The 27,269-nt window shown below is 43.1% G+C and overlaps 2 protein-coding genes across 22 annotated transcripts in view; one reads left to right on the plus strand and one right to left on the minus strand.

Moving 5' to 3' along the window:
* Positions 1-13,559, minus strand: part of METTL6 (methyltransferase 6, tRNA N3-cytidine) — a 47,819-nt gene extending 34,260 nt beyond the window's left edge. For 10 of the 21 annotated variants that reach the window (XR_010410654.1, XR_010410655.1, XR_010410647.1 and 7 more), the window contains exons 1-4: positions 12,114-12,486; positions 11,014-11,387; positions 10,180-10,311; positions 3,970-4,140 (exon numbers count right to left, since the gene is read on the minus strand). Coding sequence is in view for 1 of the 21 variants with exons in the window: in XM_045903817.3 (XP_045759773.1) it covers positions 3,970-4,140; positions 10,180-10,311; positions 11,014-11,238 (528 nt within the window). In the remaining 20 variants the exon portion in view is untranslated. Of the gene's footprint in view, positions 1-3,969; positions 4,141-10,179; positions 10,312-11,013; positions 11,388-12,033; positions 12,055-12,113; positions 12,499-13,132 lie in introns of those variants that run through there. The other 11 variants (XR_010410663.1, XR_010410662.1, XR_010410664.1 and 8 more) reach the window with 7 other exon arrangements.
* On the plus strand, positions 12,582-27,073 carry EAF1 (ELL associated factor 1). The gene is made up of 6 exons (XM_045902152.3): positions 12,582-12,834; positions 14,929-15,023; positions 16,882-17,018; positions 18,857-19,047; positions 20,722-20,955; positions 23,724-27,073. The coding sequence occupies exons 1-6, from the start codon at positions 12,732-12,734 to the stop codon at positions 23,768-23,770; spliced, it is 807 nt and encodes a 268-aa protein (XP_045758108.2). The 5' UTR covers positions 12,582-12,731; the 3' UTR covers positions 23,771-27,073.
* The last annotated feature ends 196 nt before the right edge of the window (positions 27,074-27,269 follow it).

A 27,269-nucleotide genomic window follows, 5' to 3' on the forward strand; every position in this document is an offset into this window, starting at 1 on the left:
AGGGGGTAAAAACAGAAAGGATTGCTAAAATGGGATCTGTTACTCAAGAAAGGTTAGAACAGGGGCTGGGGGCCAAGTGTGGACTGAGACAGCTCAACTCAATTAAAACAATACATATAACATTTCATTACTATTAAAATACAGATAGTATAGTGTATGTTTCCATTTAAATCAAGAACAGGCATATCCTCATCAATACTTGGCTTTGTCAGACTTCTTAATTTTGGTAATCTAACAGTGTCTTACTGGGGTTTTATTTTACATTTCCTGGGTTATCTTTTCATATGTGTGTTCTCTTCAGTAAAACAACTATTGAAGTCTGCCATTCTTCTATTAATTTGCTTGTCTTTCTTACACAGGAATTCCTCACATATTCAGGTCTATAGACTTCAAATTACTTTCCCCAAGTTGTTTTTTAAATTCCTTTGTATTATATTGTCTTTTGAAGAACAGAAACTCCTACTTTTATTACAATCATGTTTATGCTTAGAATGCTTTGGGTCTTGAGAAAATTTTCCCCACTCGGAGGTCATAAGGATTCTTTCCTGTATTTTCTTCTGAAAGGCTTAAACTTTTATCTTTTCCATTTAATTCTTTAATTCACCCGAGAATGATTTTTGTAGAGGATGTGAGGAGGATAATTTCACTCTCTCCTGCATGAAGACTCTGGTCCTAGCAGCACTCACTCAACAGTCCTGCTTTTCCCAGTGATCTTCATTGTCACCTCCACCATATAGCAGATTTCCATTTATGCATGGATAGATTTTTAAGCTATCACATTCAATTTGTCCCACAGAATAGCATTCTGTCTTAATTACTGCAGCAGTAAGTCCTTATATCTGGTAGGGTATAAATTTCTCCCATCTCATTCTTCTTCAGGAGTGTTCTGACCCTTTGTTCTTTCATGTAATTTAGAATCAGCTTGTCAATTTCCTCAGGGACAAAACAAAACAAAACACCCTACCAAAAAGCCCTGACACAATTAAACAAAAAAATAAATGAAACGTATAATATTAAATGGAAAAACAAAATTGCACAATGCATGTTACTCTTTTTTAGGTGTCTAGCTCAGTGACATTATAAGTATATTACATTCATCTTATACTTTTTTAGTCTTTTAATATTTTCTAATTAGACAATTACATTATATGTAAATAATGAGTTTTGTCTCTCATCCTTATTTTTTCCCCATCTTTTTTTTTTTTCTTGTCTTTTTGAGCTGATTAGGACCTCCAGTGTAATGCTGAAAAGAAGTACTGACAGTAGGCACTCTCACTCCCATGAAGTTCTAGATACTCCTTATTCTGTCCCTGTCTCCTACTTCTCCCCAATCCCTGAAACCCTTCATCAGTGAAATCACTGGTATCCACCTCTTTAGAATGTTCCCTTCAGATTCTTGTGCTAACAGACTGTCCCCTGAGGACTCTATTTTCCCCAAAACCTCTCAAGTCAGGGCTGTGTTTTCTCCACTCACCCTTGTACCACTGGGCTTGGAGATGACGTTGGTGTCCTCCATGCTTCTCACCGCTACTTTCTCGTGTACTCTCTCTCCTCCCTAAACCCCCTGGCCCTGAATCGCTTGTCATCAGATTATATCATCTGCTATCCCTTAATGTTACTGTCATCTATTAGTTCCAGGGTCATATCCCTGTTTCATGATTGAATGTATCCTCTGGTTTATTCTCCTGTCCTCAATACTACTCCATTCTTAGTTCTGAGCAATTTCAATATACGCGGATTATCCTTCCAAATATGCTGGCCTCTTAATGACTTGAGCTTCTCTCTTCCTAGATCTTGTCCTCCACCCTTCTAGACCACTCACTCCCATGGTAATGTCCACAAGTCTTGTCAACAGCAAAAAGTATAACCCCTCCAGTCTCTCAATGTTATACAAGCCACGCTGGCCAACTCCAAAACCATCTTTCCAGCTCTCTCTCTAGTTCCCCATCTTTAATCATCCTTTGCCCTCACCTGGACCTTCAAATCAGGTGATCCTACCTTTTCTTCCCTGATGCCCTCTCCTCCCTCTTCACCCAGGTTCAGTTCCATGCCCATTTGTGGGGACATGCTGGGTTCTCATCTGCTCAGATACCATGGGCAGAGAAAGGGGAAGTAAGGAGGAAAAAAACCTTATAAAACCTCACAGAGAGCTGAAACCAACATAGCAGTATCTGAATTTCATTTATTTTTTGACAGAGAGAAAGACAGCGAGAGAGGGAACACAAGCAGGGGGAGTGGGAGAGGGAGAAGCAGGCTTCCCGCCGAGCAGGGAGCCCAATGCGGGGCTCGATCCCAGGACCCTGGGATCATGACCTGAGCTGAAGGCAGATGCTTAACGACTGAGACACCCAGGTGCCCCACAATATCTGAATTTCTTAAAAAACATTTAAAACATCTACTTTTTCAACCTGCCGACCGCTCTTTTCTCCCTTTATAAAGCAGACTGACTGAAGCCCCCGACTCACCAAGCAGCTGAGGCTTACAGGCTTTCTAGGCTGTGTGTCCTTGTGCTTTAAGGGCCCCCAGGTGAGCTGTGTGCTTACCACGGGTCACCTGTGTTGGTTCCCAAACTTGCTTATGCCAGTTGTACTTAGATTTAGAGTTATATACGAGTACATAAACAATGCAATATGCAAAAATGAGCATTTGGGTTCCTATGAAAAGTACATTCAATACTTTTGGAAAGACTTGATAAAGCAGCACTGAACAAACTGTATCTAATTAGGTGTGGGAGAAGCAAGAAGTCTGGGTAAAAATATAAAAGAATCTGCCCTCACATTACTTTCCAATTGTTTTTAAGTCTTCGCTCCACTTTTAAGATACTTATTTATTTATTTATTTGAAAGAGAGAGTGAGCATGAGCAGGGGGAGGGGCGGGGGAGAAGCAGACTCTCTGCTGAGCAGGGAGCCCAACTCGGGGCTCAATCCCAGGACCCAGGGATCACAACCTGAGGCAAAGGCAGACGCTTAACCAACTGAGCCACCCAGGCACCCTTCACTCTGCTTTTAAGAAACCAAAACTCTACTATATGTGTGGTTTATATAAGAAAGATGATAAACAGCCCCCTACTCAAAGAAAAGGCTGTGGCTCTATATCAAAAGAGTAACAAACGAATATTAATATATTTTAAGTTATATAAAATGTTTAAGGTAAGAATGTACCTTTTTTTTTTTTACGATTTCTTGATTTAGTTGATCTTTAAATGAATCAACACTGTTGCCATAGATGTAAGAGAAATTCTACTGTAGTTTATAAAGCAGCTTCATTCATGATCTCACCTGCAACTCTGAGAGACACCCCCATTTTACAGCCAAGGAAACTAAAGCCCAAGGAAGAAGGTGAGGTGATTTGTCTTGAGTCACATGACTTCAGAGTGTCGCTTTACTTCCTGAGTGCTATAGCAGCCTCCTGATGGCCAGTTTGGGTTCTCCCCATTCTAGTAATAATGATGATAGTAACAACAATGGCTGACTTTTAAAGAGCACTTACCATGTTCTAGGCATTGTGCTAAGCATTTTATACATATTTCATATATTTCATGCAATCTAGTATCTCAATATTCTATAGGTAATGAAACTGAGGCTCAGGGAGGTAAAGGAACTTGTTTCAGCAGGGAAGCCAGGTTTGTCTCTAGGCACTCTGACGCCAGGTGCTTCTTGACCACCGAACCATACCCTCCCCTCACTTTACAGCAGGGAATATCTGCATGTTATTCCATGCATAGAGCCCAGATCATTGTAAAATCATCCTTGCTCCAAGGCAGGCCAAGGTCTGAAGAGCAGTGATGGCTACCAGACAAATCAGAATTTAGGGTGAATGTTTGATGTAGGAGAACCCCTTTCCATACACTGACTACAGGGCCTACACCTAGTGGGAATGAGGAGACTCTGTGAATTTAGACATGAGCCTCACAGGGGAGGTAAGCAAAAAGATCAGGATGTCCAACCTCTCGGCTCCAAATCACTAACCTGGTAAATATTTTGTAAGACAAGGTGCATCTTATCAGGGTGAACAGCAGAGAGTACAAATACCAACATGACAACATCCACAGACTCTGGGGGCACATGTTCCAGAAGGTCATCTTTGGTTAGATCACACTGGAACACCTTGCATCTTTCTGTGTCATATAAAGGATTTTCCTAGAGAAGAGGGGAAAAAAAAAAAAGAATTTTAATGCAACATCCATGTTGACACACACAGAAAAATACAGCATCAAAGAGAGATCCAATGGAAAAAAATAAAAGGAGACCCTATTTCCACTTGTGCACTGCTGCACAAATATCAAAGATCACTTCATTACTGAGTAAAACTGAGTAATGCAGCATTTGTACCCTAAAGCTTGCAGTATTCAGTATTGCTATGAGGAGCAAGATTTCATTTTAACAAATCATCTTTCACTGAAAAGAGAACACAAGCTATCACATATTCAAAGCTGAGCATTCTAGAAGTACATATTTCTAAAGGAATGATAAGTCAAAACTGACCTGGGCTTCCTTAATCCTCCTTTGAGTCACCCACTACAAGTCTAAATCCTCTGAGAAGTCCTTCCAAATCCACTCATGCAGATGCTCCCATAGTTCTTTGGGGCGTATTTTCCCTTGAGGCAGCAAGCTAAGTAAACCTAACTTTTCTTTTCTTTTTTTTTTTTGCCACAAGTGTTCCTGTACATGGTGGATGGTGGGTTTAAGAGCATTACAAGAAAAGGTACTATATAAGAGTATCATAAAGAAAGAGTATCATAAAGTATAAATCATTATAAGAGCATTATAAAAAATATTAATTTTTTTCTGTAGTGTAAATAAGGACTCAAACACAGATACAAAGGTACTGGATGGGAAGATTCAATATTGAAATGATGTCAATTCCACCAATAATTCCACTTCTAAATCCAATGTGATCTCAACAGAATCCCAATGGATTTCTAGAAACTTGACAAGGCAAATTTTAATTCACCTGGAAGCAAAAATCTTTAAGAAGAGCCAAGTCCATTTTTAAATTGAAGAACAATGAAGGAGGAGGTACACTACCAACATCAAAGCATATTACAAAATGTAGTACTAACACAATGAGATTTGGGGCACCTGGGAGGCTCAGTCGTTAAGCGTCTGCCTTCGGCTCAGGTCGTGATCCCAGGGTCCTGGGAGCCTGAGCCGTGTCGGGCTCCCTGCTCGGCGGGAAGCCTGCTTCTCCCTCTCCCACTCCCCTGCTTGTGTTCCCTCTCTTGCTGTCTCTCTGTCAAATAAATAAATAATCTTAAAAATCAATCAATCAATCAATCAATGAGGTTTGAGAATGGGGACAAATAAATCACTGAGACAGAACAGAGTCCCCCAAACAGACCCCCTCTATATAGAGGAATTTAGTATTGCATATGACAAAAGACAGGTGACAAAGATGACAAATATAGCAAAAAACGTAGATAATAAAGGTGACAATTGTCAGGGAAGAAAAATGAATTTCTTATTCAATTTATTGTGTTTGAACAACTAGTTCTATACTTGTGTTAAAGGATGATTGGTTACCCATGAATCAGAGGTCTTCTGGTTTCAGTTCAAAGATGTATAGAGGTATAAAAATGTAGCTCCCATCCTTATAATAAGAAAAACGATGGACAGAGAGCAAAGTAATGATTTTTTTGTGAACCTATCAAAGCACAGAGGCCAAAAAACCACCAGCTACCCCAAAATATGGAGACGGACAAGTGCCTTCCAGGAGAGACAGGACCTAAGCATCTGCTTACCTGAGGCAGAAGCCTCCAGACTGGAAAGACAAAACTAGAAATTTGACAAATTGCTGGAGACTGAGTACAGATGTTATAGTGTGAAGCCCCTGGGGGCTGAATTAATAGGGGTATTCCCATCCTTTTGTAGGTGTCTCCTCTAGGAACATCATGGGGCTCTCAGAGAGGATGGTGTTTCACCTTGGTGCTGGCCTTTCTCATCTCCTTTAAGGAAGAAAAGATTTAAAATGCAGGGGAAAGGTCATCTGAGGCCTACAGACTTAGGGTACCGGTGGAATACCACTGCCACTGGGGGAAGGAAACTACTCTGCTCAGACCTAGTTTTAAATTTTTTTTTTAAGCTTATTTATTTATTTTTTTTTAGTACTCTCTACACCCAATGTGGGGCTCAAACTCACAACCCCAGGATCAGGAGATGTATGCTCTTCTGACTGAGCCAGCCAGGGGTCCCAAACCTAGTCTTAATCTGAAGAGAGAATGGCCGCAACACCAGAAAGGAAGACACCGGTACAAACCTCCTGAGGGAGGGAAGGGAGAGAAAAGCTCTAGTCCTGGAGCAGCAGACATACTTGTGAAGACCACACTCCTGAGACACGGGCCCACTATGCAGTCCAGAAACTGAGAATCAGAGCATTAGACAGCAATCCCTTCTCCCACACCTTACCAACAAGTGTCCAGTGCTAATAACCACAGTGAACCGGGTGGGAAAGCTGCAAGAGCGATGGTACAAAGAGAAGACACAAAGTCAAAAGGGGAGACATGAGCCAAGTCACCAGAGGAGTCTGAAGTCTCTGGTGTCCATAACAACAACAAACCTCACAGATAATTACAGCAACAGGAGATTTCAAACACTGCTCAACTCCTGTCTAGATTATTACAAATCCTTATTACCTCGGTATCCACTGCCCTATATAACGTATCTGGCTTTCAGCAAAAAAACTACAAGGCATACCAAAAGGCAAGAAAACACAGTCTGAAGAGACAGAGTAATCATGAGAACCAGACTCAAATATGACATAGATAGAGGAACTAAAAGTTCGGGCATTTAAAATAACTGTGATTAATACGTTAAAGACTCTAATGAAAAAGACAAAATTCGGGGCGCCTGGGTGGCTCAGTTGTTAAGCGTCTGCCTTCGGCTCAGGTCATGATCCCAGGGTCCTGGGATCGAGCCCCACATCGGGCTCCCTGCTCTGCGGGAAGCCTGCTTCTCCCTCACCCTCTGCTTGCCTCTCTGCCTACTTGTGCTCTCCCTCTCTCTCTCTTTGTCAAATAAATAAAATCTTTAAAAAAAAAAAAGAAAAAGACAAAATTCAAGATCAGATAGGTAATTTCAGCAGAGAAACAGAAACTACAAAAAGAATCAACCACACATACTAAAAACCAGAAACATAGTAACAAAAATGAAGAATGCTTCTGAAAGGCTCATCAAAGCTTGCTGCTTAAGAAGGAATCTGTGACGGGCACCTGGGTGGCTCAGTTGATTAAGCGACTGCCTTCGGCTCAGGTCATGATCCCGGAGTCCTGGGATCGAGTCCCGCATCGGGCTCCCTGCTCGGCGGGGAGCCTGCTTCTCCCTCTGACCCTCCCCCCCTCTCATGTGCGCTCTCTCTCTCTCTCTCTCTCTCAAATAAATAAATAAAATCTTTAAAAAAAAAAAGAAGGAATCTGTGAGCTTGATGATAATCAGGATGAAAGAAATAATACAAACTGAAAATGCAAAGAGAAAAAAAAAGCTTAAAAAAAAAAACCCAAAAAACCCCCAAACACCATCCAAGAGCCGTAGGACAATAGCAAGTAGTGTAACATATATGTAATTAGAATCTCAGAAAAAGAGAGAACAGAGCTGAAGAAATAATGGCCAAAATTTTTCCAGATTAATTAAAAAACATAATAACCAAAACTTAAAAAAATATATACATTTACAGAACTCCTAAACCAGACAGAAAACCTTAGAACCTTGAAAGGAAAAGATTAATAAATTTGCACATAATTTAGATTCTGTCAAAAGACAATACCACAAATGCTAACTAGAATGTCTGCAAAAATATCTAACAGAATATTCAGAATGCACTCTAAAGATAAGAAAATGACAGAAAAATGAGCGAAGGTTAGGAACAGACAAGTCATACTATCATGCAAACGCCACCTGAGGGTTCTTCTGTGTTCTGTTTACTACTCAAGCCCAGTGCATACAACTGGCACATATGAGGCTCTCGATAAATGTATGTGGGATAAGGGAACTCACGATCTGAAGGAACACTAATGCTGATTTACGTATGGAAGGAATAAACAAATTACAATATGGAGTATTACTTTTTGCCCATAAGATTGGGAGATGTAAAAAAAGACTGATAGCAAATGGCGAGGGTGGGGGCACCTGAACTGCTCAGTCGTTTAAGCATCTGTCTTACAGCTCAGGTTATGATCTCAGGGTCCTGGGATTGAGCCCTACTCCCCGCCCCCCCTCCCTGCTCAGTGGGGAGCCTGCTTCTTCTCCGCCTCCATGTCCCCCCCCCTCCACTTGTGCCTGTACACGCTGTCAAATAAATAAAATTTAAAAAAAAGATGGTGAGGGCGTAGACAGAATGGTAGCTATATGTTAAAACTTATATATTAAATTTTAAAATATATATTTGAAATATTGAAACTTAAATGTGTATGCTTTCTCTCCAAGGAATTCTTCCATCACCACAGAGAAAAGTGTTCACACGTGTTTTGGGGAGCAGTGCATAATGCTTATGACATTAACCCTATTTGTAAGAGTGAAAAATTAGAAATGATTTAAACAAACATCAACAGGGTAATGGTTAAAGTATGGTATATCCATCCTATGGAATACTACAACAGATAGAATATGGTAGACCTACATGTACTAAGATAAACTCTACAAGATAAGATGTGGAGTGAAGAAAGCAAGTTATAGTACAATGTGATGCTACTATTAAAAAAACTTCTAGGGGAGCCTCGGTGGCTCAGTTGGTTGAGTGTCTGACTCTTGATTTTGGCTCAGGTCATGATCCTGGGGGGTCATGGGATTAGTAACACACCTCGCTCCATGCTCAGTGTGAAGTCAGCTTGTCCCTCTCCTTCCTCATCTGCCTCTGCCCTCACCCTCCCCTGCACACTTTATTTCTCTCTAAAATAAGTACATAAAGAAAATCTTTAAAAACAACAACAAAACTTCTAATGGATGCTAAAACTGTGAAAGGTTGATGGAAAATTAAGTATTTGCCGAAGTATCCCCCACATATTTGTTAATGGCAAAAGGTAAATATTTGTAACCCTTAGGAAGGCACCTTTTAGGTAGGAACTAGGTAGTTACTACCTTAACCCAGCGATCAAAACTAAAGCTAGCATCACTTATAGTGAGGTTAGCAGACATTAATGCCTCCGGACAGGATGTAATATCAAAGATACAACATCACCTATTATAGTTATTTTTGCCAAAAATATTTTACCTGATTTAAATCTAACTTCTAGTTTACAGGAAATACAGGGGATAAAGAAACAAGTTGAACAATGATATGAATAAACAATGAGACCAATTTGGAATGTGGGACCGCACTACAGAAAATGGCTTGCTCTTCAAAAACTCAATGCCAGTGGAGAAAAGGTCAAGGGGAAGGGCAGAAATGTTTTAGGCTAAGGAGATTTAAGGTACATTAAGAAGTACAAGATGTAGTCCGGACACCTGGGACTATTTGAGTAAATCTGAATCTGTAGTGGGTACTAATGACATTAGGGGATTACAGTTACTTTTGTTAGATATAATAATAAGTGTACTGCACTCATACAGGAAAAACCCTTATTTTTTTGAATATGTAGGAAGACATATTTAGGAGAAAAGTGTCGTGACATCTATACTTTAAAATAGTTCAGCAGGAGCACCTAGGTGGCTCAGTCAGTTAAGTGTCCAACTCTTGATTTCAGCTCAGATCATGATCCAGCATCATTGAGATCAAGCCCCTTGTAGTGCTCTGCACTCAGCACAGTCTGCTTAAGCTCTCTCTCCCTCTGCCCCTCCCCCACTGGTGTGGGCGTGTGCTCTCGCTCTCTCTAAATGAATAAATAAGTAAAATCTTTAAAATAGTTCAGCAAAGAAGTAAGTCTATAAAGCAAATGTGGTGAAATGCTGGCAATCAGTAAATCTGGGTATAAATATCTAGGTGTCATTTTGGTAATTCTTTCTACTTTTCTGAATAAAGCTATGTTTTTGTGGATACTATATTTGTAAGAGGAAAGATTTATGCGATCTGAAGAGAAACCAGAGTGTATGGATACTATATTTGTATGTAAACAGGAAAGACACATTCATGGTGATCACAGCTGGTTAGCTTCAAAGAGAGGACAGGAATTAGGCAAATGGGTAGAGAGGGCAGGTCAGAGAAATCTAAGAAAATAGCAACACAACAGAATACATGGATGGAGCACCAACCTTGACATATTCAACTGCTCTTGGAGAAAAATCACAGGCATAGGCAAAGATATTCAGATCTTCTAAAAGTGGGAATAAACAGTTCCCAACACCGCAGCCAGCTTCAAGTATAGTCAATTTTTGATCTTCAAACTGAGGAAAGAGAACCCAAAATTATAGTATGCTACATTTGCATCACAGAGAAACAAAGCAAACTACATCTTAGAACACACAAGGTCTCTGCCCCCAGGAAGCCGACAATAAACAAGTGAACCGAAAACGTAAAGCTAATACTGACACCTCACTTGTCCAACATTGGGTAGTGTGATATGGTGAAAACACAGCCGAACAGCCAACAGAACGGGCTCTGGGACTAAACTGCTTGCACTCAAATCTCTCCCTTCACCCATGTTCTATCACTGGACAAATCACTTAAACAGCTCTGTGCCTCACTTCTACCAGCAAGTGGGGATAATCATGATGCCTACCTCAACAGTGTTATTATAAGGCTTAAATTACAGAACACATTTAAAGTTCTAGAAAAGGGCCATGGTAAAGTGTTAATCATCCTTATTATGAAGCTGCATCTGTCACTGAAGTCACCCAGTATGAAATTAATATTTACGACTTTCAGACTGGCTTTAAGAAATAAAATGTCTACTAAAGCTCTCTTTCCTATGGATTATATAACCCAGGAACTAGCAAACTACCTAAAACCAGTGTATTTCTAAGGAACAAGGCATTCTGACAGGCTTCGTAAATTTTCTACCTCACATTCACCACAGGATTGCAATAAACACTCCTCTTCACATTTGAAATGAGAAACAACTCAAGTAAGGTGCAATATTAGTTTACCTCTCTACATGATCTGAGCTCTTCAAACTCTCTGGTGGTCCAGTGTCTATCTTTGAAGAAGTTAGTACTATTTCTTTTGTAAAAAAGGTCCCAGTTCTTCTGAGCCTCTTTTTCCAGTTTTTGCTGCTTAAAATCAGACACCAAAGCTTGATCTCTTTTCAGTTTCTCCTCTTCTTCAGAGCTGAGAATCCTTGCCTGCAGCCCTTTCCTTTGCAAAGAAGCCATCTCCTAAATTGATGGTAATATATTTAACACTGCTGAAGATAATCCAGCCCTGAATAACCTGAGGAATCCAAGCTGATACTGCAGACATAGGCAGGGTTTTTCAGATGTGGTTTCTCAGGCTGGATTCAAGCCTCAGACAGCATTGGACACTTTGCAGGAAAAAAGAGGAGATTCCGGTTAGTGGTTCTAGAACAGTTTTTTTTTTTTTTTTTTTTTAAGATTTTATTTATTTATTTGAGAGAGTGTGAGCGGGGGTGGTGGGGTGGGGGGAGCGGGAAGTGGTCAGAGGGAGAAGCAGGCTCCCTGAAGCCAGACATGAGACTCCATCCTGGAACTCCGGGATCGTGACCCGAGCTGAAGGCTGTCGCTTAACGAACTGAGCCACCCAGGCGCCCTAGAACAGTTTTTAAGACGCTGGGTTAGTGGTTCTAGAACAGTTCTTGCACCAAACAGTTCAATTCACCATTTACTAGACGCTGACTCTACACAAAACCCGGCCCACTACACAAGAGGTCGGTCACAAAGACCAAGACATAGTCCCTACCTTCAGAGGGCTTGCTTACATTCAGTGGCCAGCACTCTCACGCACCAAACTCTAGTTCAAACCACAACAAGTCAACTATTATATCGGTTTAGTTCAGAAAAAGGACACGCCCAAGAATTGACTGAGAAAACACTCATCAATTTTCAGGACCTGCGGAAGGGGCGACTTATGACAATCACGAGAGCTCCTTGAACTGGTGGTTCAATGGGTGGTCAAGTGGAGTCATCCTTTCCCAAGGATCAGAGACTCACTCTGCGGGGAGGGGGGGATTAGGAGCTAAGCCCTGCGGCCCCAGTCTCTGATCGCACTCGCAAGAAGCTGTCTCACGAACCAGAGGAGGCGTCTCATCCCAGGGGCTGAGGCTCTTGCTTCTCCATCAACGCGCGAAGGAGAAGAGGCCAATGACGCGCAGGGCAGGATCCGTCGCGCTCAGGGCGCTCGGGAGACACTAGGCCGCCCCGGCCGCCAGGGCCTGCGGAGAGCCGGCCACACTGGCTCTCGGGCCCCTGTTCATCCAGTTCGCCGCGCTCGGGCTCACCGTCATCAGTTCTTACATTCACCTGGACCGGGAGGGCCGGACGCACTCAGCCCTCAGCCCGGCCCCGGGCTCGGAAGCCGAGTCGGGGAGCCGCGGCGCGGGGACAAACTCGCCTCGAGGACCTCTCCCGGCGGAATCCTTTGCCATGGCACCGCCCCCCCACTTCCGCCACTAAGCCCGAGGTCCCTCCCCGACGCCGGAAGTCCCGCGGCCCTGCTTCCGCGCAGTCCTCCCCCACCCCGCCGCGGAGAAGAGGATCTGCTTCCGGCCCCGGGTGGCCGCCGGCTGGGCTCGCCGTGCGCTGCGGAGCGCTGTCCAGGGAGCGTCGTTCCCCCGGACGCTGGCGCGGGAAGCGGGGGCCGCGGCCGCGCCAGGAGAGTGCCGGTCCGGGCGCGAGGCTCGTGCGGGGCCATGAACGGGACCGCGAACCCGCTGCTGGACCGCGAGGAGCATTGCTTGCGGCTCGGGGAGAGCTTCGAGAAGCGGCCGCGGGCCTCTTTCCACACCATTCGCTGTAAGCCAGAGCTTCCCTCTGTTCCCTTCGGCCGCTGCGCCCTCCTCTCGCCCACCCGACTCCGTCCTCTCCCCTCGGCCCTCCAAAGCCCAGGAACCCCTGCCTACGTCAGCTCCCTTCTCTCTTACCCCAAGATCCTCCCGGGACCTCGATCCCCCCCCCTTCCAGCTCACTCCCAAACCAAACCTTTCGCCACTCCCAACTATTCTTCTGTCTTGTGATCCCACATACTTCTTCCGAAGGCTATTGGCCCCTTTCCTTTTTCGTCCGCCCACCCAGCCCTTTAAGCGAAACTCACCCCTCTTTATTACCGAAAGACTGTGACCCCACGTCAGACTCCAGTTCTCCGTCTAATCCATCCCCCTTTCTGATGACCCTACAGGGTCCTCCACGTTGGAAGGACTCTTCCCGTTTGCTCAGGAGTCTCATCGACTCCCTCCTATTCCATCCTCTTCTTCCCTGTCTTCCTTAGCCTTCTTTCCTCGTTCGTCTTTGTTCTGGTCACACCCTGAGTTTGCGCTTCATCCCCTCGGCAGCCAAAGAATCCGCATCCTCTGTGCGTTCCATCAGTCTTCCCCCTCCAGCTTTCCGTGCCTCGTTTGACTCTGCTGTCTTTTGAGGTCACCTGTACAACCCAGACTTTAACTCAGTCCCAAGTCTCATGTGGGTGAAGAATAAAATTAGAATTCGTGAGCCTGGAATAAGTTAAAGCTTGAGCTATGTTTGGAAGCAGAGGAGAGGAGGCATAATGTCCAAATAGTCATTATGCTGGACCTTCCTTTTCTACGTGATTACAGACTCTGTTGAGGGAGGGCACGTCCACTCTGTGTCTTGGGTAAAGTTTTGGCTGTTCAGAATGGGCTGACTGATCATCCCTGTGTGATTCACAAGCTCCTGGTTTCCCGTCTTGGTAGTACTAATGCTGGTTAAGACTTGTTTTTGTCGAAGGAGCTAATAAATGTGACTCAACACATTGGAAGAGGGAGTGTTAGATAATGAAGTTCCATCTTTCTGTGGTCACTTGTCATTAACATTACTATGTCTCCTACTGAGAGCAGATCGGCTCTTTCAGAGGGAGGATATTGGGAATGTGATAAGAGCATCATTTCCTGAGCAGTTTCCAAAGTTGATGGTTTCGTAGCGTGAAGGGCAGTGTGGAATTTGGGACGCTTCACATATGCACCTGATCTGCAGTTTGAGGCCAGTGTATGTCAAAATGGAGTAAGATGGCTATTCATGTTGTACTTCAGCAGCAGTTGAGAGATATGGGCAGGATTAACCTTTGGAGGTACAGTTCAACCATCTTTCACAAGAGTATTTTTGTTAAATCTATGGAACTTGAGTGTGGCAAATCCTAATTTTGAGTTTCTGTGCAAAATGAAATCAGCTTATGTGGTACCATGGCCTTTCATGTTTCATATAGGGTTTAACAATCACAGAATCTTCTTAATATGCTCTGTTGCTTTTGATCCTGTACACAACAACCCGGATAAAACACCTTACGGATAATAAGGCATTAATTTTCATCTGTCACTTGGGAGAAGGGAGCATCTTTGCTTAATGAAATGGTATATGAGTTCTAGCTTTTTTTATTCTTCAAAATAATCCAGTGGGGATGGGAGGAAAAGTATGTGGGAGGTATAGATAAAACAAGATTGTCACTGAGTTGGTAATTATTGAGGTTGGATGATAGTACACAGGGGCTCATTGTACTATTCTCTTTGCTTTTGTATATGCAGGGTTTTCCACAATGAAATAGTTGTTTTTTTAATTCTAAATTTGTATTTTCCATTTATGTGAAGTAACAAAAAAATTTAAATTTTTTTTTTTTTTTAAAGATTTTATTTATTTGACAGAGAGAGACGACACAAGCAGGGGGAGAGGGAGAGGGAGAAGCAGGCTTCCCGCAGAGCAGAGAGCCCGATGCGGGGCTCGATCCCAGGACCCTGGCATCATGACCTGTGTGCCAAGGGCAGACACTTAACGACTGAGCCACCCAGGCGCCCCCCAAAATTTAAATTTTTAAATAAGAATGCCCAGGAGGCTTAGTATAAGTAACTTGGTGGATAAATGCTCTTTTGCTTTTCCCTTTAGATGACTTTAAGCCAGCATCTATAGATACTTCTTGTGAAGGAGAGCTTCAGGTTGGCAAAGGAGATGAAGTCACAATTACACTGCCACATATCCCTGTAAGTTTATGCATTGTGGAATCACAGTGAATCCTCATATTCTATTTATTGCCATTTGAATTTCCTACTATTTAAAAACCTCTAGATTTCTAAAGTTCCAGCATAAGGGAAAAAGGAATTTTGGGGGTGGGGTAGGTTGGAATTCGTGCCTCCCAGGTGCTTGAGTAAAAATGATTCTTGGCCATTTTCCCCAAGCTCCCTTTTCTCCCATTTGCTACAAAATAGACAATGTTCCTATCTGGATACCTAGCCCCTCTTTTAGATCTGCATAGCTTCCCCCCCCCCCCCCCCCCAAAGAGCAAAGCCCTAGATGCCATGTTGATTTATAGCAACAACCGTTTAGGAGTGTGGCAAGGCAAGCCAGGAGTTAAGGGAGGCAGGAGCAGGATTAACATATTTCATACATCTGGCAAAAGGTGAAGTGTAGGCTGAAAGTTTCAAGCAAGAACTGGAGGATCAGAGCAGTCAGCTAATTTAGAGATGAGGAACCCAGTTAAAAGCTAAATTGAGATCCCTTGCAGAGAGGTTTTTATGAAGCTTTGCCCAAGGCAACACTGTAATCAGAAAGCCTAAAGGATCAAACAAAGCACTCTTAATGAACATGTGTCATTGCATGTCACAGTCCTGTGATGGAACATAATAAGGTCTTGGTAACCAGTGATAGAATGAAAAGGCTCTGGACAAGAAGCTTCACGTTGAGGAACAATTACTTGTCTGCCAGTTCCAACTGCTATTTCATTACTTGTTGCCTTTGGCAGGTTACATCATCTCCCTTTGGATCTTCATTTGCCAAATGTAAAATGAAGGGGTTAGATAAATGGTCTCTAAGGTCCCTTCCAACTCTTAAGTTTTTACCCTATGAATAGGGAGTCAAAGAGCTAAGCAGTTTTTGATTCTATATAAGGGATTAAATCCTATACTTGTCAAATACTAATTTTTATTTTTTTATTTATGTCATATTAATTGAGTACCTACTGTGTGCTGGCCCATTACTAAGCACTGAGAATACAATCTTAAGCGACACAAGCATATTTCTTGCCCTTGGGGAGCTTATGGTCTGGAATTAAATAAATATAAAAAACAGCATTTATTTTAGAAAATCAGGGAAGGCTTTTCTAAGGAAGTGACCTTTGAGCAGATTTGAAGGTTGAGTAATTGAACAAGAAGGGACAGGATGTTGTAGGCAGAAGCCTTGGTAAAGCCCTGCAAGAAAGAGCTTGAGAATCTGAGAGAGGCCAGCCACCTTCTGCTCTGGATTCCGCAGAGCCGAGGGCTGAGTGAGCAGAAGGGCCAGGTGTCTGGTTTAAAGATTTTATTCTTTTGTCTCAGAGCAACAGGGTAGCAGTTGAAGGGCTTAGGCAGATGAGTGGCATGATGTACTTACTCTGAGCCAAGCAGAATAATGAGCTGCCCTTAGAGAATGCTCTTTTGCTTGCTTGGCCTCAGGGGAAGCCCCGGACTCTGAAATTACAAGGAAATACCATGATTACTTACTGGTTTTACTCTCATAGTGAAAGTTCTACTCAGTATAATACTGAGTAATGGCTAATTATTCACACCTTGCCATTACTTGTAACACAACTTGAGTCCTTAGAAAAAGGTACAGTAATTTTGCAAGTTTATATTACCTTTCTCGATTACTGAGAAGCAGTTGCACAGTTACAGATTCTTGCTATATTATTATTTCCCCTTCCTTTTTGCCTAGGAAGCCAGAGGAATTAAAATAGAAATCAGTTTATTCTGATCTATTTGAGTAGCTCTGATAAAAGATTTGATGAGATAGTTATTTGTAAGTTCAGTTTTGATATTCATAACTGGTGTGTCTAGTTTGATTGTCTTCTACTTTTGTGGCATTTAGGGATCTACACCACCAATGACTGTGTTTAAGGGGAACAAACGGCCTTATCAGAAAGACTGTGTACTTATCATTAATCATGACACTGGTGAATATGTGCTGGAGAAACTCAGTAGCAGCATTCAGGTCAAGAAAACAAGGTATGTGAATAAGCAGATGCAGATTGATACAGGGTTTCTATATCTTTGCGTTATCTGTTTATTTTATAAAGAGGTGAGCATCTGGGTATTCAGCGTCCTATCGGTAATCTCAACAGCTCTACTTCTGTCTTCTTGACAAGTCAGTAAAATACCGCTTCCTCAAATGCAATAAAAAGAAATAATGCTTTTAAGACCTGAAACATGGAAGCCACTGGGGAAGAGGATGTACTTTACAATTAAATCCATTTTATTAATCTCATGATTATTGATATAATACCACCTAACGGGATAAGATTTAAACTCGTAGGCTTGTAATTATGAAAGAATCATTGAGTGATATATATTCTTTATTAGATTGAAAACATTAATTTTTCACAAGATGCATTTGAGGTTATTTATAATACCAAAATAAAGTTTTACCTATTTTTTTTAAATAATGAGCTCTTTTAATACTTAATTCAACAGGTATTACATGTCTAATATGAAGCCAATTAGATTTTAAAGTCAAAATTTATTCCATAAATAAAGGCAACCCAGTGGTTCTCTTTTTCACATTGTGATACAGCAATTATTGTAGTATAGTCATGAAATCTTAGAGTGTTACAGACTGATTGTTTTTCTGCTTATGCTTTCTCAAGCCATTTTTCTGTACTCAGTCCACAAAAAATCAAAGTAGCTACTGTTTATTGGGTTATCATGTGCTGAACACTATGCCAAATGCTGTCATGCATTATCCTACCTAACTTGACACATAACTTAGAAAGGTGCTATTGTTATCCTTTAAAAAAAAGCACACAGATGAAGAGACTGATTACTGGTGAGCTTGTGACTTCACTGGAGGCCAGCATGGCAGCTGAGCCCTACCCTGGGGGTGCGCTTCCAAGTTCCTGCTCCTCTCCCGCCTGGGGTATATTTGTGTTAATTACCTCCCCGAACCAGTGCCTCTGTTACCCCAACAGCTGATGGTTGTGGGCGTGTCTCTCACCACTCAGTGTCTTCTGTGGACTAGCAGCATTTTATCACTTGGATGCTTTTTTATTTTTTAATTTAATTTTATTTTTTTAAAGCTTTTCTGTATTAGCGAGAGAGAGCACAAGCAGGGGGAGGCGCGGAGGGAGAGAGAAGCAGACTCCCCGCTGGCCCCGCTCCATCCCAGGACCCTGAGCCACCCCGGTGCCCTTTGGATGCTTTTTTAAAGTGCAGAATTTCCAGGACCTGCTAAGTCAGAATCTGCATTTTAATGAGCTCCTCAGGTGATTTGTGTGCACACCAAAGTTGGAAAGCCCAAAGTTTGCTGGGCTAGTCCATTTATAAAAGAAATTGTTAATGAATAGAATGTTCTCAGTTTGGGGTGGAATGCTTTGCTTGTCTGCTCACAAGAGCTGGCTCATGACAAGATGAGCAAGCAGTAATAGAGCGTGCAAAAATTTGCAAACTAGCCAGCATTTCAAGAGCTGGTTTTACTTAGTAACTCATACACTTGTGACTATAACTTTATACTCTACACAGGTCAAATAAGTAACGCTGTGGTCTACTAGGAAAAAGCGTTCTCATAATCGCATTGTGTCCTGCATACTGGTTTTACCTGCTTGCTCTAACACGTGAGCTCCATGAGCACAGCAAGTCTGTCTCGTTCATCTCTGCCGCAGAGTGCAGTCCTGGAATGCAATAGGCACGTGTTGAGTGAGCAGCTCATGTGATAAAATTACAGACATCGGTATTTTGAAGTAGTCTTTAAAGAGCACAGGGTTGTGCAGAGACCTGTGGGTACTTGGTCCCCTGAACAGATGTGGGAGCTCTTTTTGCCCCTCCAACTTAATGTCCACATCTCATTTCAGAGCCGAGGGGAGCAGTAAAATCCAAGCTCGAATGGAGCAGCAAGCCCCTCGTCCCCCACAGCCGTCACAGCCACCACCTCCTCCGCCACCTCTGCCATTCCGAGCTCCAACAAAGCCTCCAGTTGGGCCCAAAACTTCTCCCTTGAAAGATAACCCCTCACCTGAACCCCAGCTGGATGATATCAAAAGAGGTAGGCAGCATTTTCTGGAACACGATAGCAGCTTGGAGTGGGACGTTGGTGTTTTTGTGGCGATCACATGACAGCACAGGCATTTTCTGCCGTTGAAAAACATTTCTGCAGAGTTCACCATTCCAGAGGTGATGCGGGTGGGGGCCGTTGCCACGTGCCTCGTTGGACAAGGGGGACCCGGGAACAGTGACTGGAGTGGTGGCCATCTTTGCAGCTTTCTGCTTAGAGGCCCCGGATATTAAACAAGCATGACTGCCATCCAGAGGTCCATACGACACTCCTCTAAGGCTTTGGGAGAAGAGAATCCCAAGGTGTCGGGGTGAAAACCAGGTGTGTCAATGTTAGTATAGTATCTAGGTCAGAAGAACATCTAAAATACCAGGACCAATGCTTTGTACTAACACAAAGCGTGTGAACACAAGAGTGCCATGGGGACCTGGAAATGGACACGGCCTAGAAAGACGTAGAGGTCTGATCAGGCTCTCTCCAATGTAGACCCGAGGCCAGGATCACCTTGGCTTTCTCCCCGTACAGTGAGGGGGTGGTTTTAGTTGTCCAGATTCTTAGGAAGTTAGGAGGGTAATGTCATATTTCAGATTTCTGAAGTTCCATGAAACAAAAGTAAATCTGTAACAGTGGTAGATAGGGAAAGATAAAGAGTTGTCCTTGGGAAGTTTGCCTTTTCTACCTTATAGAAGTGCTCTCTTTTAGTAAACAGAATCATTCTCTGCATGGTGCACATTTGTTAAGCCTCCTGTTTTTGTTTTCCTCGTGGATATTAGAATGCTGTTTATTAAAGTTTTCACTTTAGTTGAACAGGAACTGGACCACGAGTGGTTAGTTATTGCCAGTTATGCTTAAAGGAACCATACTTGTTTAAAACCGCGTGCTATGTTTGGACAGGAAAATCTGGCATCTTAATGTATCCTCTGATGTATCCTTAATGTACTCAGTGACTTGGAAAGGTTAGGAAGACCTGTTTTTCCTTCCCTGCCATTCATCTGTAGAAAATGTAGTACCTGACAGGCATGGCTGTCGGTGAGCTATAGAAAGAGGGCAGAGGAAGAATGTCGTTTCCCCATTTTCCTTCAGTTACCATGGTTCCCCCTGCCTGCCTCAGTTTCTCTGTGGGACGGGAAAGCTGAAAAGGACTCGGAGGCCGCCTGCTCTGACCTTGCATTTTTTCCGTGTCTTGGAAAATTCATCGACTCACACCTGGGTCTCACTGCTGGTTAGATAGAGGTGGATCGAAAACAAACATCCAGATCTTCCAGTGCCTAATCAAATATTTTTCAACCCCTTAGCATAATATTTCTCTTATTTGGTGTTTAATCCCATAATTCACAATCTTTTTTCTTTTCTTTTCTTTTTTTTTAAAAGTAGATAAGGCAAATAGACTTGATTCATCTCCTATACAGAACAGCCATTATCTGAAACTGTTTTCCGTTTGGTTATTTGAAGTTGATGTTTCCATTGTCTCTCTGCAGACAGAGTTTGATTTTGTTGGTTTTGGTTTTAGTCATTTTGTTTGTACGTTTTTAAGGCATTAAGAAGCAGGAGTTTAAGTTACTCCTCGTTGCTGTTGGTCTTGCCGCTTCACCGTTGACAGCAGTTGCGGCGTGTGGCCCTGAGAGGGGCTGCTGTGCTCACCCCCGTCATGTCATTTTGTCCCAGAGCTGCGAGCCGAAGTTGACATTATTGAACAGATGAGCAGCAGCAGCGGGAGCAGTTCCTCAGAGTCGGAGAGCTCGTCGGGGAGCGATGAGGACAGCTCCAGCAGCGGCGCCGAGGACAACGGCCCGGTGTCCCCCCCGCAGCCCGCACACCCGCAGCCCTACGGCAGCAGGCCGGCCGCCGCCAATGGGACCGGCCGGCCCCAGGGCAGCAGCCAGCTCATGAACACGCTCAGTAAGTGTGCTCTCCCTTTCTGGCTCAGACGGGGGTGGCGTGTCGGGCCAGAGATGGGGCTTCCGCTTACCTCACACCAGAAGATATTTAAGGCGTAAGAAAGGATCCCGACCAAGAAAATTTGGAGCAGAAAGGAGTAAGTTACCAAAGAGTAAAAAAAGGGAAGTACAAAACCAGAAAGTCTGCTCTTTCTCTTTTTTTCCCCAGTGGCACAAATTAGGTTTTGTGAATTCTGAAAAATGCTGAAACACGAACAGCTCGGCTCTTTATTTTTTGCATTTAGCAGGCTTTAGGGATGCTGCCTGCCACCATGCTGCCCCCTGCCTCCGGGTCTTTTTACAGGTCCCAAGAACCCAGTTCTCCGGATTGTGGTGACCCACAGCCCGCAGACTTGGGAACCTGAGCCATTAGGATATATTTGGAAACCAACTAGCCTTTGGCAGGAGGGAGAGAAAGGAGCATTGCAGTGTCTGGGTGGCTCTCAATGCAGCTGATACTAAAGTAAAGCAGAAGAAAACAAGGGCAAAGACAAACTCCTTTGTATTGGACGTGGGGAGAGTACTGCTTCCCTATGCCCCTCTCTGTCCAGAGTCCTAACGAATGCTCTCAGAGAGCATGACTGCCTTTGAGGAGGCAAGAGTGGGGACGCTAGCTTAGTTAACCCTACTACTGTGGACCAGGCAAAGGTAAGTCTCAACGTCAGCACTACAGACATTGTGGGCCAGGTAAGTAGTTGTTGGGCGGGGGGGCAGTCGTATGTATTGTAGGATGGCTGAGAGCGTTCCTGGCCTCCACCCACTAGGTGCCCTTCTTCTTCCTTCTGCCCCAGTTGTATCAACCCAGAATATCTCAAGACATTGCCAGGTGTCCTCTGGGGGACAGAGCCACCCCCACTGGGGGAGAAACACTACTCAAGGCCCCGCTCTTTTCCTTGAGTGAGTTCAAGCCCGTTAGGATATCAGTTAAGGATCCTGTCGGCTGTCCCGTTCTGTGGGCCTGCGTTCTAGGTATCAGGGTGTGCCGTGGTGCTCTTCTCAGGTGGCTAGGGAGAGTAAGTTTCACACTGGGAGTTTGGTGTTCACAGTGGAAAAGTACCAGACAGCTACTGTGGCTTTAAGTCCGTTCCTAATTTTGCCCAGTTAATGCTAAATTATTCTTTCCTTTTAGAAAGAGCAAAAAAATGGCACCGTGGGTGTTACCTGCCTACCAGTGCCTTAAAATCCTTTTAGCTCTTTATGGCTCCAAGTCATCCTGTTCTGCAGCTCTTCAAATAGCAAGACCTTAACTGCCTATCTCATAGACAGTAAAGCACTAGAGTTATTTAAACCAGGATTGTCAACTGGAACCAACATATAAACCCTAAAATCAAAGTAAATAGCGCAAATTTGCTAACCCTGATATAAAAATACATAGTCATTATAAGACTGTTTTCCTGAATAGTAACCTAGATTATATTTTCTCTTCTCAAAAATAAATAAGTGGATCAATTTGAACCTGAATCAAATCAATTATATAAGCGATTTCAAAACTAGATTTTCACCTCCATTTACACTGGCCTGTTAAATGCACAGCGTCTTATTGTGTAAGAGATCATGCTCAGCTTAGCTGATTGGGAGTGACCAGTGGTTGCCATGCCCGTGTTGACTTCCTTAAGTTTAGAAGATTAGTTGTCACATTCTTGCGTCTCAGAGCTCTTAACTCTAAAAATTATTGAGGACCCCAAAGAGCTTTTGTGTATGTGGCTTAGATCTATCAGTGTTTATCATATTAGAAATTAAAACTGAGAAATATTTAAAATATATTCAGTAATTCATTTAAAGTAACAGTACTAACCATCACATGTTAACAAAAGTAACATTTTTATGAAGAACAAATTTTCCAATCAGAAAATATTTAGTAAGAAGAGTAACATATTTTTACAATTTTAGAATTCCCTTTAATGTCTAGCTTAGTAGAAAGCTGGATTCTACACCCACTTCTGCATTCAGTCTATTGCTGTTAAGTTGTTCAGGTTGATGTAGATGAAGAAAATCTGTCATCACACAGGCGTGGAGTAGAAAAGGAAGTACCCTCCTGAAGGAGTCCCAGGGAACCCAGGGTCCTCAGAACAAAGTTTGAGAAGAGCTGGCCCAGGGATTAGCAATCGGTCATGTTGTAGTTCACTTTTGTGGTATCAGCTGGGGTCCTGTTATTTTTATTATCATCTGAGACTGAAATGTTGAGTACTTCTGTTCTTCACTCCTAAATTGAGCACACTAAACAAAAATCGGAGGCTTTACAAAAGCTCATTAGTTGAGTTGAGGTTTAAAGTAACATGAATATCCTGAACAGAGATGTCCCAGAGGGGATCCTGGATTAGCGTGTTCCTGGTATAAACAGTATTCGGCTTCCTTAACAGGGAGCCTAACTCTGTGTTATTTTAGCTTTTATAAAGCAATCTAATGTGGACAATTCTAGATGGTGAATGAGTTATTTATAAATGCTTTCTTGCTATTTATTAACACATTTAAAAGTTGTCTGGCCTGCTCCTCGCCTGTTCTATCCCAGTGAGCAGCATTGCTGTGCTTTGCAGCTACCAAGAATAGCATTTCTTTAAAAATGTTGACTGCATCAGCTTTGTCACTGAGCCAAATTGATTTTCCTCCCTAATTAAGTGGAATTGGCTTGGTTTTACTGTAGTGTGATAACCAAGGCAGTCAAACAAAGAATTGTGGGGAAGTCCTTTTGAAGTTGTGCACTTTTGGTGTGATTCTGTTTTCTTTTTATAGGAAATGACTTGCAGTTGAGTGAGTCTGGCAGTGACAGTGATGACTAGAGTCGGATCTTTCGAAATCAGCTTCTCGTGCACAGATGTGCTGCTGGACCAGGCTGCGCTCGCACGGAGCCGCGTGCTGAGAGGGACACGCTGTGGATCAGTGACTGTGTAGGAGTTTGAGGCTCTGGAGGTCTCAGACATTCAAGTCTTTAACTTAGTGGTGATGGGTGATTTTCTCGTGTAATTTTTGAACAATCTCATGTTGCAAAGTAGAACTATGGAAGAACTAACAGAATTATATTTCTATTTGGTTAACACTGTTCATAGACAACAGACCAATGTGCCCTGGTCTAGGTTACTCAAAGGCCATTATCTTTAGGGGGCCAGTGATTCCGTTTTAAACCTCAGCAGCCACCAGTTTGGCTAAGTGGTCTGCACCAGTGAAATGAAACCTGGTCTTTGAGGGGTAGGAGAGAGAGGGAAACCTCAAACTGCAGCATAGAAGTATGTTAAAACCACTTTACACTGTTGAGACAAAGTGGTAAGGAAATTTTGTCAGACCCAACCTGATAAGCCTGTGTAGGAACCGACTTTGAGAAAGCGTCCTAGAGCATCCGCCAGGTAGGACCCTGGAGCTCTGCTAGTTCAACCTCCTCATTTACAAATAAGGAAAGAGAAGCCCACGACTGGCTGATGGCCGGTCTCCTGCCCCCAGTCCAGGCTTTCCCTGCTGCTCCCTCCCTTGAATCTCATTTATTGGAACTGGAGATTCTTATACATGACACTGATAGTTGTACATCGGAGCTTTTATTGGATTGCAAAAGACAAAAGTGTTGGGTACTTCTGACTCAAATTCTGATCCAAAAAGTCACTAAATACATGAGGCTGGATGAGCACGTCAGACCAGCAGCCACTGCGCTGATGCGTGAGATGCAGTCAGATGGGGGCTGTTAGTTCCGTAGATCCATGCTAAGCGTTCTTCATTCAGTGCATTTTAGTAGGGGGAGGTAGGAGTGGAAGAGAGGTGTAGTGAAGGAACCTTTCCGAACAAGAGAACCAGCAGCAGGTTTTCAAAAACCCAGAATCTAGATAGGAAGCAGTTCTGCAATATGAAATGAGCACATCCTTTGAGAAGGCATTTCTGTTCATGCTTTTCTACCACTGTTTGTGCCTGACTCCCAGACCGATTTGTATTTTTGATATACAACTAGAAGAAAGTCACAAGATTGCCTTTTTGCAGTGTGCAGTTTCCAAATGAATCTGTTACAGGGAAGTGGTCACTAGTAAATGTTCCATATTTAGTGAATGTGTGATAAATTGTCCCGTGATTAGTATGGAGTAGCCCATTTCTGTAATTTGAATGAATACAGTTGGAAGGTCCTGAGAAATTTCCATTTACTTTGGTTCAGTGGGTATCGCAAACATTAAAATTGATTTTCCTTCCTTGGGTTCCTCCACTCAAAGATGGCCTCTGCATCCCCCGCTAGTGGATGGAAGCAGTCTGGACCTGGAAAGGAATGAGATGATTCACGGTGGGGGCTTTGGTGAGAGTCGCACCTTATTGAGCCACCTGTTTGATGCACACAGGGGCTCCGGTGAGCTGGAGATGGGGGCCCAGCGCCGTCATCCCGTGGCGCACTCACACCGCCCCACCTAGTGTAGGTAATAGGCTAACACACCAGTACTTTGTGCTGGGTGCTCCGCCCATCGTGAGGTTTCAGTGCATGTAATGGCAGGTAGGAATTTATAATGAATTGATAATTGTTTTATAATTCCTTGGTAATGACAGCTCAGGGAAGGTGAAGGTCACGATTGGGAGACTTGACTTGTTACTGCACGTGGGACTTGTTTCACAGCTCTTAACTTGCTCAAGCTGGGGCAGGTTCCAGGAACTTGAACTAAAAATATCTACTTAAACTCCTCTCTCACTCTTTTTTTTGTTCTCCCAAAGTCTTGATTTAGACAGACAGAGCTGTGGCTTTTGGCATGTTGGGTCATGTTGGGCATGTTGGCGTGTGGCACTGGGTTTGGCAAGTCGAGCTCTCTGGGCTTCAGACCCTTTCCTCTGTCACCCGTCCTACCTGACACTGCACTGTTCTCCTCTAGCCCGTTTCCAGTTTGTTCTCTGCACAAAGCCCTCGGTGGTTCCCTCCCCCGGCCCTCCAGCTTTACCCACCAGAACAAGGAATCTTTTCTTTTTGGAAATCAAGAATTTGGCCTCACAGACTACTTCTCATGTGTAACCTCGTGCCAGCCTCACTGGATTTGTTCTTTGTGCCTCTGTGCCTTCTCAGTACCCCCCCCCCCCCCCCCCGTCCCGCCAGGCCCCAGTCCTGATGCTCTGGAGATGCCATCCTCGTGGCCTCTTCCTCTGCTCGTTTCAGCCCACTCGGGTGCTGTGTGGACGTACTGACCTTCCTCTTGCTTGAGCTCTGGTTGGTGTGAACTCCTTAAAAGCATGGACTGTCATTCTCATCTCTATTCCCTGGGGTGTTCACAGGACTAGACATTCAGATGCTTATAGCCTGGTGGGGAGGAGGCAGAGAAAACCGGCCAGTGGAGTACGGAGGGTAGACATGGAGAAAACATTCCAAGCATTTGGGGACAGCTGGAAACAATCCATGCTGATTTTCATGGTTTTGAAGTCTCTACCTGAATTGTTAAAATTGCCTCTTCTTTGTCCTGTATAACGTCTACCATTCTGTGGGTCATTAGGCAAGGTATAAAGACTTAAATCCTAGGTACCCAAGGAGCCATGGCAAGCCACAGTAAAGATGTGATTTGGGGGAAACTTAATACAAACTAAAGATTTGTGATGATGCCACTCATTAACTACTTTATTTCTATAGCAGAATCATTTTTTTTCTGTGTGTGGAATTAACATGTGTGTGCTTCAGTGGTGGGGAAACTTGAAAATTCCAGAATCCTTGCTGTCTTTATTGAGAGGCTGGTTAAGTAGGGTGTATGTATGGGGGTGTTTGTATGTGTGTGAGAGATGTATTTATTACATTATTTTGAAAGATAATAGTCTGTTATGTGGATGTATATTAGGTACAGCCAAATTGGATGTTTCCATTTGGCAAAGAAGGTAGGATTTCTGAAACTCAGGCCTTAACCAGTAGGTTGGAAGACAAGATCAATTGAAGCATTATGAAATGTGTTTTTGTTGCTTCTGTCCTGTCTTGGATTCATTGTCTTATTCTTTAATGATTTTTAAAATCTTGTGCCTAAAAGTTTATTTTGCATAATTATGAAGTAGATGTGTATGTTTACATTTATGTAAAATATTTGCTGTGTAAAGTTTTTTTTGGTTTATTCTCTTAAAGATCACTATATTTAAGTAAAAAAAAAAGGTCAGCAATACACTCCATGCCTTGGTGGATTTTATTTTCTTACTAGGAATCAATGAAAAATGTAGGATTCTATTAAGAATCCTTTATACTTAAGCCTACTTTATCGAAATGGAATCCTTTTTAATTTGGTGTTTATGATCATTAGGATAAACACCTCAGTCTTGAAAGGTGTGAAGTTCAAAACTAAAGGTTGTCTTTAGCAAGCC

The sequence above is a fragment of the Mirounga angustirostris genome, unplaced genomic scaffold (genome assembly GCF_029215605.1).
Source record: "Mirounga angustirostris isolate CCGP_5_RB_7025 unplaced genomic scaffold, mMirAng1.0.hap1 SCAF_1, whole genome shotgun sequence".
In the NCBI taxonomy this organism is placed as follows: domain Eukaryota; kingdom Metazoa; phylum Chordata; class Mammalia; order Carnivora; family Phocidae; genus Mirounga; species Mirounga angustirostris.